Below are 15,399 nucleotides of genomic sequence, written 5' to 3'. Positions count from 1 at the left end.
TGAAATGCCTGCAGTTAAAAGCTACAGCATGAAAAAAGTTGAAACTGCAGGCCTGTCTGTAGAAAGCAATGGAGACATCCCTGCTAGAGCTAGCCAAGTTGCTTTGTCCACTTAGAGTGAGACACTGGCATGCAGGGTTATTAGCTGGCATCCTGGGAGAAGCACCGATAGGATTGCTTTGTGTCACATTCTAACCAACATTGCTGCTTCTGGTGGCTCCAGGTCTGGAACACAGCCACAGACAGCTTGTGCTGTACCCAACTGACATAACCCAAGGCAGTTTCCACACTGCATAAAATGGAAAGGCAAGAAATGGAATAAAAGTTCTTTCTTACTTTTTATGGCCTCTTTACTTAAGTACAGGCATCATTCGTAGTACAACTAGGGAAATTTTGTTCTTGCAAATGCAAATGAAATAGCTTTGTTATACTATCAGTTTCTGACTGATGATTTGAGAATTTTGATTGTCAGTAAAGATTTCCCTTACCTTCATGTGTGATTTGAGATTGTCCTTGCGTGCACAGCGGAAAGGACAGAGTGGGCACTGATGGCTCTTCAAACCTGTGTGAATCACCATGTGCCGTTTCCAGTAGCTCTTCCTCTTGATAACCAAACCACAGATGGGACACTGGAAAGGTTTTCCCCCTTCTTCTTCAGAGGCTTAGAAGGAAGAAAGAGAGGATCCTTTACAGCCACTTGTCAAATACTTTCCCCTTGTAAACATACTCAAGATATCATTTCTCAATGCTAGAGTTTCATCTGTAAAGCGACATCAGTTAAACAGCAACAGGTACACGAAGATTCCATTCCCTCCTGCATATACTTTTCCCCCCTAGTTATTATCCCTGTGACAAAGGTCACCATAATTTATAAAGGTTAATGCCCCAAACTTCCTTTCAGTAATCAGTAGAGGATGCTACTCTCTCTCACCTGGGTCCTAATGTTCCTTATAATTTAACTTCACTGAGATGAATGCCTCTCATAATCATCACTTTTCAGCTTCATTTCCTATCAAGGGCTGGTTGTAACAGGGTATGGAAAATATGCATAACTGTTAAAAAATGATCCATTTCCACATCTGATGGTGAGCCAGCAGGGAAGCAGGATATAAAGCACAGAAGAATCCACAACTTAACTGAAAAGCATGGTAGTATTGCACAGCAGATATATTTAATACTAGAACTGAAAGACTTCGGAAGTCCTGCTGCTGAAATTGTTTAGTTATGGCTCAAGCAGATACTGCTGCAGCATCAGCCATCAAAGGTCTTCAGGTCATAGGTTTCCTTCTGCTCCTCTAATTGCCAGGGCTTTAAATCTACTGCCTTCCTAAATGTCTGCACTCTGCTTTACTGCCCAATTCACCTAAAAAAGGATTTGGTGGCATTGATCAGGAAAATATGGTTAGACTTTCAAGTGCAGAACCATCACAAGGTTGAAGGAGAGAGAATTTTCTTGCTGCTGACTTTGCACAACTAACCTTGCATCCATCCAACCTCTCACAACAATTTCTTCTCATTATTATAAAGAAATTACAGTGGAACTGAATGTCCTTTTCCTCACTGTAAAAGACAAGACTGTTTTCAAATATCCAGAGCTCAGCAATGTGCATCTTGCTACTCAAAAATTCTCTCAGACTATTTAATCTCATTACTATCACTGATAAGAATATAGCAAACATCAAATTCCCTTGATGAGGAATTAAATGATAAAAACCTCCAGAAAGATCTGTCATGTCCCAAAATACAATTCTTGCTATCAAGCAGGAAACAAAACCACTGTAATTCAACTGATTAGGCAGTCATTATGTAAGTACAGAAAGGGACACAATGTCAAAGCATGTACTATGGCAAGTTCAGAAATTTTCCTTGTAAAATATTCTATCACACTTAAAATATCAAATTGTTCCCCTCTCTGCATCTCTAAAGAGTAGGCTAAAACAAATGTCATAACTGCTTATGTTTGTTTTAAAATATTTTTCGTTTTTTCTTCACAAAAGGCAGGAGAGAGACAAACCACAGAAAAAATAAATGGGTCTACCACGTCTTTTCCTTCTATCACATCTTTTCTTCAGCCCCAGAAGAGAAATGTGTAAGAAGATATTACCTGGTTTTAACCCCCTTAAAAATAAGTCTGCAATCAAGCTGAATCAACGGTGATTTAGCACATTACAAAATTTGCAAACAAGTGGGATAAATGCATGTGACTTCACCAATAACAATGACAATTAGTGTTACTCAGGAATTGTACCAGTGTGCTCCAAAGCTGAACCATGTTAGCTCTATACTGCATAAAGTTCAGAACGAGAAGAAAATCAGGGGTTTCAGCTTTTCTTTGTTTATATTGATGTCTATTTTATATCACAATATTACTCCAGTGAGGAGAGAATCAGCCAGTGCTTCCCAAATGAGTTTTGGGAAAAAAATTTACAAGCATCAGGCATTAAGTTACACCAAATAAGTATCCAGTCAGTAGAAGTGTCTGTCACCCACACCCTTTCAAAGCAATCAGAATTTAAGAGATTTTCCAGGCTTTCTTTTCAACTTCATCCCAAATGTGTGAATAGTTTATGAAACTGGCAATATTAACAGATTGATAGAAAAGTTAGCCTCCTCTGTACCAATTTACTATAATAAAAATGCAAGTAATGATTAGGTTGACCAAACCTGACATGCCATTTCAGAGGCAACTACACTCTGATAAGCCATGGCTCCAGCTTCTTGCCTGAAATAATTCTGAGCAAATAGCTCAACATGGTGGACAAAAGAGCAGCAGGCATACTCTTGTTATTAACTTAGTCCTCTTTAAATAGCCTCCATCTTTGCTGCTCCTTACTTACATCTAATTAATCTCACTGAGTATTGATCTCATAACCAAAGCTACAGGTTGCTGGTGGGGAAGTTAATCAGATTCGTAACAGCAAAGCAAACTCATCAATGCATTAAAGGTTCAAAGTATGAGAGCAGGGAAAAAGACCTCTAAAGCTATACCTGCTGGGAACACAGGTATATACAGGTATATACAGGTATACACCTCTCTGGGAACAAGACAAAAAAAGTCTCCAGGAACAACCAGACAGACACAAAAAGATAAAGCATTATATACCTTTTTTTTTTTCATCTTTTAGTGCCATAAGGTTTTCTGAGCAAAAGGAATCATGAATGTGTAACATTTATTTTAATGGCAAATGTACACATTCAGCTTTTAGCTTATGTTACAGCAAGAAGGACTTCATCAAACTAATGAAAACCTTAGGCCAGGCCTGTGCCAAAAATATTTGCCACTTTAATTGCCTTGGCAAAACATAGGAGTAAAGCATTTATAGAACACATGTATAACAGAGCAAAAACTGATACTGGCTGTAACTCATTGCATCCCTCTCCCTACTCTTCCAAGGGAGGGATGAGCATTGCTGCCTATCCAATAGCTTCTAACCCACGAGTGTTGACAAAGAGCTGCACAGGGACAGTTCAGGCCTCAGGATACCCCTAAACAAAGAGGTGAGGCCAGAAGAACAGCAAGGAAATGACACAACATCCATGTCAGGCTTCATATCTGTACAATGGCTTGCTACACCTTGCAGCCAGGCTAGTACTCCTGATAGAACTCAGCCTGATAAAACTACTTTGTGCATCTTGTGAAGATACCTGCCATGCTTCCTTTTCCTCTGCAGCAGAACACTGACAACACCTGAAGCCGTATGTTCCACCAGAAATTTGAATCTGTGATATGAACTTTTTATAGAAAGAGATGAAAAACCATTTTTCCTTGTTTTGAAGATGGATCATTTAAATTCCCCTGCATGGCTTGCCAGGTCTTTAAAGCTTTTGTTACCCAGACAGTTTCTTCTTCCCTATAACCCTGATTCCTTGACTGTCAACAGCTGGAACTGATGGAAGAAAGTCAGATGTGTAAAATGGTTCTTGTTGAGCAAATTAGAGAAATGCAGTTGAATTGGATTTTTTTTTGTTACAACAAAGGATTGCAAAAAAATTTTAATGAAAAGTGGCAACACAATAATATACTCTGGTAAATTAGGACAGGGTAGTAAGTGATTACACAAAAGTCCATTTGTGACAGAGACAGCAGGAGGGAGAATTCTCCCTTGTCCAATATTTCAAAAGCACTAGTTTTGTACATGCTCACTGATACTGTGAGCTCCCTCACAGGGATTCTTTGATCTTCTCCATTAAATATTTTTGTGGACACATTCTAAACTTGGTAAGAGAGGAAAATACTATTGTATGGAATAAAAGGGGGAAAAAAAATGTACCGAACTGTACACTCATACCTTTAAAATAGAGAAACATTTGTGACAGCTTGGTCTCAAAGTGGTACTTCAAAAAGCTTTTCTATTGTTCACCTAAAGTATCTGTTTCTTATTTTCATAAGACATGGGATCAAACAAATCCAGACCCACTGAAGATACGTTATATAAGCCTATAGCAAAACAAACACATTCTACTTAGTGTTTCAAATTGTATCCATACCTGTACTAGTGGGTTTGGATGCTCTTCCCTTCGGGACTGGTAGTAACAGTAATTCCAAAGACTGTGGTGGAGTTGCTTTCTCTTGTTTCATCTCTGAAAGCTGCAGGGGCTCCTCAGGAACCAGTGATTTCTTCTTCTCAGCCAGGAGGGTGCCTGCAGCCCTTGCAGCAACCTCCTTGAGAAGGGCAGCTGAAGAGGTCATGGAAGCCAGGGAAAGGAAAGAGCTGGCTGGAGGTGGGTGCTCCTGCCCAGGAGTCATGCTTCTTTCGCTCACTTTCTTAGATAAAGCTGCTAACGTGGAGCTGGCTGACTGAGAGCTAAAAGGCGAGGAAAAGGATTCGAATCTTATCGTGTCCTCAGTCCTGGAAAAAGATTTGTCCTGCAGAACGGCATTGGCTGCGGCTTTCAGCTTCAGGATAGCTGAATCAGGGGACAAACCACAGGTGGTGGTTGAGTTTGGCAACCACTTACCTTGATTCCATATAAAGTGACTGCCTGCATTGTATTGGTCACTTTGTTCCTGTTTCTCAGCAAGCTTTCTGGCAAGCACACTCAGCTGCTGGGCATGGTGAGCAGGTGGAGAGAAGGAGATACTTGAGCCAAGATTTACAGGGGACTCAACTCTGCCATTGACTGTAACAGCAGCATCCAGTTTGAGGGAGCCAGCCTCCAGGAGCCGCCTCAGGTTACTGCTCAGTGGCTTGTTTGGACCTGGAGGCTCCTCTTCACCCAGAGTGGACACATCTGGAGAAAGGTGCTCCTTGCTCTGTAGCGTGTCTCTTAGTGCCTCATTTTCATTGGGTCCCAGCTCCGCTGTGTTGCTGCTCGGTGTTGCACTTCCCAAAGAGGTATCAGGGGAAGTGGACTGCTCTTGTATTCTGTCCTCAAGAGACAACTTAAAGTTCTCCTGGACTTCTCCATATGATGCTTCCGAAGGAGTTTCTGAAGAATTCCCAAACCAGCGTTCTTCTTCACTGAGCTCACCTTCCACTTCTTCCTGTCTGGTACCATCTGTGTGGAACCATGAACAACAGCATTACTCCCAAATCGGTGTAAAGCAGTTTCTTAGCATTAAGCATGCTTGACCTCTGCATGACCCTCCTGAATAGTCCCCCAGCACCTAAAGTGCACAGGCTTGGAATCAGCCTGGATTCAGTGACCAGAAAAAAATAGCTTTTCAAAATGAATAAATCTTTCTTAGAAGACAAAATGATGACAAACCTGTCATCTTTCAGTCTGCATAACTAAAGCAGCTAAACTGCAACAATACATATAAGCATAATATATATTCATATCTTGCAAACAATTCTTTATTGGCATAGTCTGTACATCCTGCAAAATATTATGAACTCTCTGGTGTAAGGCAGGGATTTAACAGATCAGAAATTACTGGATACTTGTGTATTTGTACAGCCAGCACAGGTGTGCCTTCAAAGGTAGACCAGGTGTGTAGCTACTCAAATCTCAGACCAATCCCACAGTGACCCCTATCTAAAATAAAATAAATTTGTACTGATAATTCACAATTCATTCCTGCAATGACTAATACATGAATGCAGGCTAAAGCTCTCATCTCTCCAACTACTTGGGAAAGGAACATCATACACACAGCGTTGTCTTTTACAGACTCTAGTTGTTCTTATTTATTTGTCACTCTTTAATAAAGTTTTAAAGATCATCCTAAACAGAACATAGTTTAGGTGAAAAGAAAAAAAAGAAAAATATGTTGGTTTCACTGCAGTTAAGTTAAATAGTCTCCTCTCTAGTAACTACAAAACACCTGAGTCTCTCCTGAGACCTGCCAGTGTTCAAAGCACTGTGACCCTGGATTGCTCCTCTTCCTGATAGGTATTCAAAGTCATACAGATGTGACCAAGACTATTTTTTTTTTTTTTGGCAGATCTTCCTGCCCAATCAGAACATAGTAAAGAACAACAGCACTGTTAGAATTAAATTCATATTATCTCCTCTTGCCAGGTCTCACATTTCCTGCTTTTAGACACAATGTCCCAAGTTGCACAAGCATCTTTCTAATCGCACCACAGCAAGACAAAAGTATTTAATATAACCCTCCACTGACATTCTGGAAATAAGCCTGCATGTGGTATGCATTGTGCCTATGATCATGTATTATTCCCAGATTCCCAATTTAATTCCAGCAAATTACAAAACTTGGAGAGAAGTTAATGAATAAAAACTTAGATTTCTATTATTGCTTTGATCCAAAGAATTTAAGGAGGAAAACCTCAGACAGATGTATCATGAGTATAGAGATACAAATGTACACTCTGAAAGCAAAGTTTTGGGACTTTTTTATGTTATACAGAATATGAGGCACAATCTCTCACAGAAAGTTCTTTTACTCAAAACCCTTTGGAAAAAAGTTACCAATATTTTAGAAGCTGGCAATAAACTCAGTTGCCTTAGGTTTGTAATTCAAGTAGAAGAGGGTTAGCTTATTCCCTTTTCTAAATAAACAAAAGCCAAACAAACATTCAAGCTCTTAGCTAGAATTATTTTGGTATTGTCAAAGTTAACAACACAGACTCAGCAATAACACGTGCATAAAGGCCAGTACCATGTACATTCGAATAAAGGAGAGAGATGCTAATCAGTTGAACCAGCACTTATACAGGTTAAAGGAGAACTGAATGTATTCCCTTTTCACCCCATGAACATTAAAAATGTAACTTGAGCATGTCTGTACAGTTGGGTGCACTCACATGAGAGATCCACTCATTCATCCCTGATGCAAACAATTTCTGGATTGGAAGCCAAAAAAGCATCTTATTGGCACTTTGTCTAAACTGATACACCAAGAGCAAGGCACATCCTCTGGGAGAGCCTGGAGCTGACACCACTACACAGCTCTGGAGCCAGAGCTAGCCTGCTTCCTACCACTTAATCTGTCTGTTGAAACGATCTCTCCCCTGCAAACCCCACTCTGTCTCTGTACTGGCCATCCATTCATAGGGAGGAAGAATTGCATTTCCCTTTACCCAAAAAAACACTCAAACATTACAGTCTGAGGCATATTTTAGAGTAAATGGATCCAAGAAGAAACAGACTTTTGTTTTAGAGAGATCTACCGCTTACTATACCCCAAATTTCTCTGTTCCTTGCTGTGTACCTCAATTTCTTTTTCCAGACATGCACATTCCCCATTGGTCTTGCCTAAACAAAAGGGCAGCCACCACCATGTTATTGACAGGGAGCTGCAGGAGAGGAGGATTCTTCATTTAAAGGCTTTCTCCAAAGCCCAGGATTTCCCTCCTCTAGGTTACCTAAAGGATATCGCTCTCCTGTTGCTAATCTACCTGTGACCACTCAAGGCCTCTTAAAGCTATATGCAGTTTCTATAATAAAGGGCAAATTTCCTCTCCAGGCTCACTATCCCAAAAGCCAGCAGGATACTTTTTTTCCACCAGTGCAGCTTCTTTCTGTAGCCAGAAACCAGACCTCTAACTGCTGACACTGTTCTAATTTTCCTCTTCTCAGTAATTCCCAGTTGCTGCAGCATCAAGCCCACTGTATTTGAAGCCTGTAAGGTTAATGCTGAAAAAGCCAGCATCAGTGTCTTATCACTAGCTCAGTCAAGTCTCCCTTTAAACACCAGTGAATTGGTTTAGAAGCAGAACAGTGAAGCCTGGCAATTTCATTTCTAAGCAAAGTTGCCTGTCAAGGCCTTCAGGGCAGAATTTTAATTCACATTGACTTGTGAGCCTGTGAGTTTGAACAAGCTTGAGCACTCCAGGAGAAATCAACCCAATCCAACTACTTCTTTATGATTTGAAATTATATAAAAACCTTCTCTCAGAACCCAGGGGGGGTTCATGGGTCACCCAGATCAGGTTTGTCTGAAGCAGGAGCCAACCTTCACATGTCTGTCAAGAAATTCCAGCTGTATTTCACATCTGTGACACAAATCTGCATGACATGTTTTTCCCTTCTCTCTCAACACAGTTATGGAGCTTCTCATCATGATTCAAGAGTCAAGACCTGTCAATACTGCTTCTTCCTGATTTCCAGAGTGATTCTGAAATGAGAACAGCTTCCCAAGCCTTTTGCCACTGGCAGGGACTAGTTGGAAATTACAGACAGCCTGCATGCTTCAGGACTATCACATCGCACAGCACCCAGGAGCCTCAAAAAAATATTTTCAACTCCTGTCAGCAATGACAAAAGGCACCAAAGTACTGCTGGGTGACTGCTGCCACTGATGTTGCCCATGTATCCATCTCTGGCAAAGCCACAAATGTGCGCAGAAAGCAGTGTTTGAAGAAGAGCCAGTTTCCCTCGCTCGCCAACTCATCTGCTTGTTTTCAAATACAGAGAAGTTCATTTTCCTCTTCAAGAGATCAGTTTGACAGACAAATCTTATTGATCCTAAAGTGTGTTATTTCACTTTGTGACCATCTGCCCTTTTATTTAGAGTGCTGATTACAATCTGACCCTGGTGCCAATAGAAATGTAAATATTAACTTACTCAAGCTACTTATATCTCAAAACTGAAAAAGACAAACATGTTTGTTGATTTATACACTGAGCCACTCGTTTCAAATGCTGGAAACTTTAACTGTACCCAGAGCAATGTACACATGCCATTCCTGAAAGTGGCAAGTGTGAGATGATCCACAGCTTCACTTTGTAGGACTTGGAGGGGAGAAATATCAATGTAGTGAGTTAGATATGCAGGAAAGGGAAGAGTCTCAAAGTTGTGTTACTGAGCAACAGATGCAGGCAGTGAAAACATGATGCAAAGAACACCATTTGAAACACTAGAAATTATCTGAGAAGAGGCTACAGCTAAGGAACCCACCTCAGAGACTGATTTTTCATGTTAAGCAGAACAGAATTCTACTTTAATCATTCACTGTAATGAGTAAATTACAGAACTTCAATACAGAAGGCCATATGCTACAATGATATGAAACATATGGAAATTGTAATGATGGGATTACAGAATGAAAATTAAAGCAAATGCAAAAGTAGGTAGAAGTCAAATAATTTCAATTTTCATGTGTGCATTTCAAAGAAATGCACACAGGAAAATTGCTGATGAGATAAGTTAATCAAAATTGCCCTTTTTTCAGCACTTACATTTCAAGGAAAACTGGGAACCTACAGAACCAAGATTTAAAGATATAGGAGAGCCAAACCTCATCTTTATTATCTTGATATCAATTATCCTGATTTGTATAAGGATTTCAGATATGATCATTCAGGTTTGTGTCAATCTATATACAGTTGCAATTACAATTGCTGTCCATTTGACACCCTGATCATCTTCCTAAATTGCTGCCCCAATAACTCTATCATTTAATCTCTAGCACCTACCATAAACCATCCTTTGGATTATTTCACACTGAACACTGTACCTAGGCCTACTGAAAGAGCTAGGATTAAGTGATAGCTTTACACTAGGGAACCAAGGAGCTCTGCAAAGATACCTAAAGAATTTAAAAGAACGCATTAAACTTAAATGAAGCAGGAAGCCATCCAAGAGGAGTTCTGCGGAAACACTGGCTCGGTTGAGCAATCAGTTTAAGGCCAAGTAAATAGGCAGATGCATCAAAAATAAGGCAGGGACAAACCTGAGCAAGCTAGGACTTAGCCTTGGGTGACTTATCAGTGATAGCAAGAAAAGTGGAATGAGTGAAGAGAAGAAACAGCCGACAATCAAGAAGGCAAGGATAACTGCAAAGGCTTTTAACAAGTCATGGACAAGGAGAGGCGAGACAGATAGTGAACTGGAATGCTCATATCCAGCCTCCAAAATGGGTTCCCTTGTTCTATTCCCTTCTGATTTTCTTAGAACCCTCAAATGAGGACTAAGGAATCAGGCCATGATGACAGGATTCACTGTCCTGGCAGTCCAGTTCGGGATACCCTCTCCTGCTGTAATCCAGGTTCCATCATGACTTGTCATCACCATCATATCCAAATAAGACAAGTTTTCCCATCACATGGTGGCTGTTAATTCAAGATCAGCACAGGCTCCCCTTGTTGCCATCTTACCTCTGCAGACCAGATAATATGGAGGAGAAAAGAATGAAGGAGCTAAGGACCAAATACAATGGATATCTTTAGGTAAACTGTGTAAGCGCATCACTTTAGCAAAGGTTAAGAATAATTACAAGAGACCACTTACTAATATCACACCACTTTCTAATTCATATTTTCTCTGGGTATCAGCTGCACATAAGCCCTTGCTGATTTCACAATCAGGTACTATAGAAACCAGAAGGCACAGACATAAAAATGACAGTCATATCTGGAAAGTCTATTCTGTGGTATCCTACATAAATTGCTCAATCTAGCTGCCTGCCTACAAACTACCCTTTTGGTATTCAGGCTGATTTTTAAGCATTTCAAATTAAAAAAAAAAAAGAAAAAAAAAAGGGTGAATGTAATATCTTTGGTCTGAGCAACTTTTATGGGTTCCCACACACATCAAACCATGCAGATGTGTGTGCTGTAAGACTACCTCCAAGAAGCTGGGCACAAGGTGCACCAACACCCCACAGTCTCCACCTCTAAAAAGCCTTTACAGCCACAACTGATGAGGGTACACATCCAGAAGAGCAGCTGTGTTGATTTTTCCATAGGGATGTTTGCTAGAAAATAATGATTTTAATAAAAATGCAAAGGCCTACCTTAAATCCTTTTAATATATCTACAGCCACAAATAAGACTTAAAAGTCACAGTTGCATAGTCATGTGCTGCAGTGCCCTTGGTCTCCCATTTTCCCTTCATGATTTCTGTGACCTCTAATAGGTAAGCAGCACAGGAAGTCACCGTCCTCTTTGAATGGAATTTCTGGCTTACCCCTTATCAACAGGATGATTATTCAACTCTTGACCTCCTCATAAAATGGTTTAGTAGTGTTGCTAGTGCTTGAACCAGATTACTCTGCTGCAGGCTGACCTAAAGAGAGCAGCACAGCTGCAAGAAGGATCTGCCAAAAAGCCACAGCTCTTCTGTTCTCTCCTTCTCTGTGTTTAGGTTATGTGAAAATACTCATACAATTAGACAGGGAAAGAAGCCCTGGGTAGGACTCTGTATTTCATCTCCACATCTTCCAAGATAACGATTTTCCTAACTGGAGGGAAGGAGGATAGGGGAAAAAGAAGGCACAGCTTTTAAAGACAGGGCATACATTCCCTACTTTTATCCCTAACTTAAAGTGTCTTTGAAAAAATAGAATACTCACCTAACAATTTCCCTAGTACTGCTTTTTTGAAAAAGAACTCAGAGCCCAAGAAAGATTAGAGAATGTTAATTATTTTGCAGTAACTAGAACTCTTCCAGATGCTTTGCCTATACACACAAACAATTGAATATGCCCAAATATTACACATTCATGTTTTTAAACTGCTAGACAGCCATAGATTATCAAAATACATGTACAACACCTCAGTTTCCTCTCAGAGGCAGAATCCAGGAGTGATGGACTCTCCTAAGGAAAAAGGGAATCAGGACAGATTACTGAAAAAGCTTTTCACAGACAACATAAAACTACTTTTATTTCCTTTCCTTTCCCTCAAAGGAGAGAAAAATTGTGGTAGATGGGAAACAGAGGCAGTGGCCTTCTACTTTCAGCCACAAGCCCCAGAATAAATGTGCCAAGCGGGTTTCAGTAGCTGCCAAAAAGATCCTTTTTTTACTAGCAAGCATCCATAGAAGGAGACAAACACATGGTTTCTCCTGAGGAGAGCTGTCACTACTTGTTGAAGGTTCTCAGGGCTGGTTGACAGACCACAAGATAGGACCTTACAAAGACAAGCCTGATCTCCCCCAAAAGCAAGTTCAAAAGAGAACTCCTAGAATGATGGATGTTTGACATCTTGCCTCCAAGAAAGATTAGCTATTCTTCTGTTCTAGGCAGGAAGTTATACTTCGTAGCTGGGGGATTACTGTTTAAGGAGGTTTGCTTCTACTGGGACTCAGATATTTTAAGCTACAAATGAACAGGCATCACCTTACAGTGCAAGTGAGGCCACAAAAGCTCAAGACCAACAGAAATGGTGGTCCTGTACCCTCCCTCAGATTTGCTCTTTTGTTTGACCGTTTCATCAGCCAATTTCAACTCATTAATTTGGCAGAAAACTACTCACTCTGTCAAGAAAAAAAAGATTATGCAAAGGAGACAGGAATGAGAAAGCAGGTGGAGTCAACAATCTGAGCCACCTATGTCCTCTAATCTTGTGGGGTGCAAAGTACATCATGTCTTGTTGGTGAAAAACCAACTGAGGATTCTCTCTCCCAATCCCAAATCTCAAAACACTACATCTCTCAGGGAAGAGCTGGCCTGCACATTCAGGATGGCCACAGGAATTAATGTCATGTAGACTTCTTTAGAAGCATAATCTGAGACATCTGTAGCTGTCTTGGCCCCCAAAAACTGTGATCGTAATTAAAAAAAAACCCTCCTCTCTATGACTGGTAGGCAGCATCTTTCTGAGAGGAGTTACAAAGATCCAGAAATAATATCTTAACAGTGAGGCACAGTAATCAGCAACCACGAAAGTAGGAGGGCAGAGCACTATGTCTTATAAAGTAATAAATAGCAACGTTACATATAAATAGTACAAGTGTATAATAATACATGTATGATGTTTGCTTACTAGAATTTAGAATTAGTTGATTCTAGCTGGATTTTGCCAGTATTTCAGGTCCAGTAAGCTGAAGAACTTGAGGTGTGCATGTGAAACAGAACAGAACACACACAGCCTTAGAGGAGGGGAATGTTTTTGAAGACCATCTCTCAAGAGATGCACCACAAAAGAACAGCCTGCACAAAATGCTTCCATCGGCTGACTTGACCCAACTTGATCACCAGGGAGGTGATCCTGCCTTCTCTACTCTCTACTCTACTCTGTGCTGAGGCACTTCTGGAAGGCTGTGTCCAGTTCTGGGCTCCTCAGTACAAGAGAGACATGGGGCTCTGGCCCAGCTACAAAGACATTTAAGGGACTGGAGTGTCTTTCTTACAAGAACTGGTTGAGAAACTCAGACCCATTCAGCCTTAAGTAGAAACAATGAATTAGGGACCATCAATGTGTAAAAGTATCTAAAGGAAGGGGTGTCAAGAAGATGGATCCGGGCTCTGCTCGGTGGTGCCGGGCAATAGGACAAGAGGCAACTGCAGAAACTGATGCACAGGAAGTTCCTGTGAATATGAGGTGTGCAGGAACCATGCACTGGAACAGATTGACCAGACAGGGTGTGGAGTCTCTCCTTCTGGAGATATTCAACAACCATCTGGACACAACCCTGTGCCATGTGCTCTGGGATGACTCTGCTTGAGCAGGGAGGTTGGACCAGATGACCCACCATGGTCCCCTCCAACCTGACCCATTCTGTGATTCTGTGATCAACACACAGAATAACTGGAGAGAAGGTATACAAACACAGTTGATTTTTATGATGGAGGTTTTCAGAAGAAACAAATATTTCTGAGGTCAGCTTACACTGCAAAGACTGCCTAGTAGCCCCAAGACAGGTTCATAAAACACATGAAGTGTCAGTAAAACAATAGAGAATCATGTTCCTTGCAAAAGCTATTTTATGTTACCAATGTTCGTGCAACAGTTTTATGGAGGCTGAGCAAAATACCACAGCCAGACTTACTGTAAGTTTCTTCCACAGGCCCTTACAAGTATCCTAACCTGTAGCTGAGGCTGGGCACACGTTTCATAAAGCACAAGATACCGATCAGACTGACTTATACATTACAGGAATATGGAACTGAAAATCTGGAATTGGTACATTAACATATCAAAGGAATACACCTCTTCTTCCTGATGTGAACAGAGAAGATGATAAACCATTTTCTATAAAACCAAACAATTTTTAGGCAGCAACTTCTGATCCAGATTAAAGTCCCTTATCAGGAATTTCAGGTTTCCCTGTGTCTTTTAAAACCAGCTATGATATCAATTTTTGACTCAAATAGATTATTATAAAGTTGAGGAAAAACTGTATGTGCGGGAGTTCCACTGTTATTCCCACAGCTCTGCTGGAAATGGAAAATAGTATTAACAATCTGTGGTGGTTCAAACGGTTCATGTGCAAGTCTATCCAGAGAGATTCCCTGCACCTGGAATGGCAGTGTATCCTTAACATCAGTGAACATTTGCCACCTACATGTAAAGCTCAACACAGCAATCAAAAATTCTACATTCTGTTATAAAGAAGCTTAACTATTGCTTAAAGTTGTTTCTAGTTAGCCAAAATTTACTTTGCTCATTTGTTTTGCTCTAGATAGATGTCTAACTCAATAGGCTGCTGCAGTGAGAAAACATCAACTACCAAATGATAATAGGCTGGCACCTCCCAAATAAGAGGAGCCAAAGATTATTCTCAAGACTTCTCCTACCTTTAGCATACAGAGGCAAGACCTATCATGTCAGCCTGTCTCATAAAGGAGGGAAAATATTACAAAATTTCATAATATGTGTCTTCAATGAAAATGAAATCTCAAACAATTCTAGCAAACTATTTGCAAAATCTGGCTACAACCAGAAAAGTCCCAATAGGAGGAATTTTAGTTTCCACCCTAGATCAAATTATTATGAGAGAATTACATGAATGAAAAATATTCAATATAGGAATCCATAGCATTTTAAAGCCATCCTTCAATAACATCTAACTCCATGAATAAGATTTTAATCCTTTGGCAGGTCATTAATGAAACCTTTAAGAAGTTGCTTGTGGAACACAGAACTGGTGTGTCTACTAGGAAATTCTAATCAGAAACCCAAAACGACCTTATCTTAAACATAGTCTAGCTGCAAAACAGAGGCTCAGTTACTCATTTCCAAATGGCTACGTGCTTTCTGGTAGTTCAGTTCTCGGTCACAGAAGCCTCCATGCCAAAACTGAAGTAATTATGAATACTACAGTTTC

At 40.4% G+C, this 15,399-nt stretch overlaps 1 protein-coding gene across 3 annotated transcripts in view; it reads right to left on the bottom strand.

The window, feature by feature from the left end:
• Positions 1-15,399, bottom strand: part of ZNF827 (zinc finger protein 827) — a 100,611-nt gene that overhangs the window by 70,800 nt on the left and 14,412 nt on the right. For all 3 annotated transcript variants that reach the window (XR_009277536.1, XR_009277535.1, XM_058837515.1), the window contains 2 exons: positions 4,488-5,498; positions 488-660 (listed from right to left, as the gene is read on the bottom strand). Coding sequence is in view for 1 of the 3 variants with exons in the window: in XM_058837515.1 (XP_058693498.1) it covers positions 488-660; positions 4,488-5,498 (1,184 nt within the window). In the remaining 2 variants the exon portion in view is untranslated. The remainder of the gene's footprint in view (positions 1-487; positions 661-4,487; positions 5,499-15,399) is intronic.

Source organism: Poecile atricapillus, chromosome 4, assembly GCF_030490865.1.
Source record: "Poecile atricapillus isolate bPoeAtr1 chromosome 4, bPoeAtr1.hap1, whole genome shotgun sequence".
Classification (NCBI taxonomy): domain Eukaryota; kingdom Metazoa; phylum Chordata; class Aves; order Passeriformes; family Paridae; genus Poecile; species Poecile atricapillus.
The sequence above is the reverse complement of the archived record's forward strand: the minus strand, read 5'-3'. Positions and strand labels throughout refer to the sequence as shown.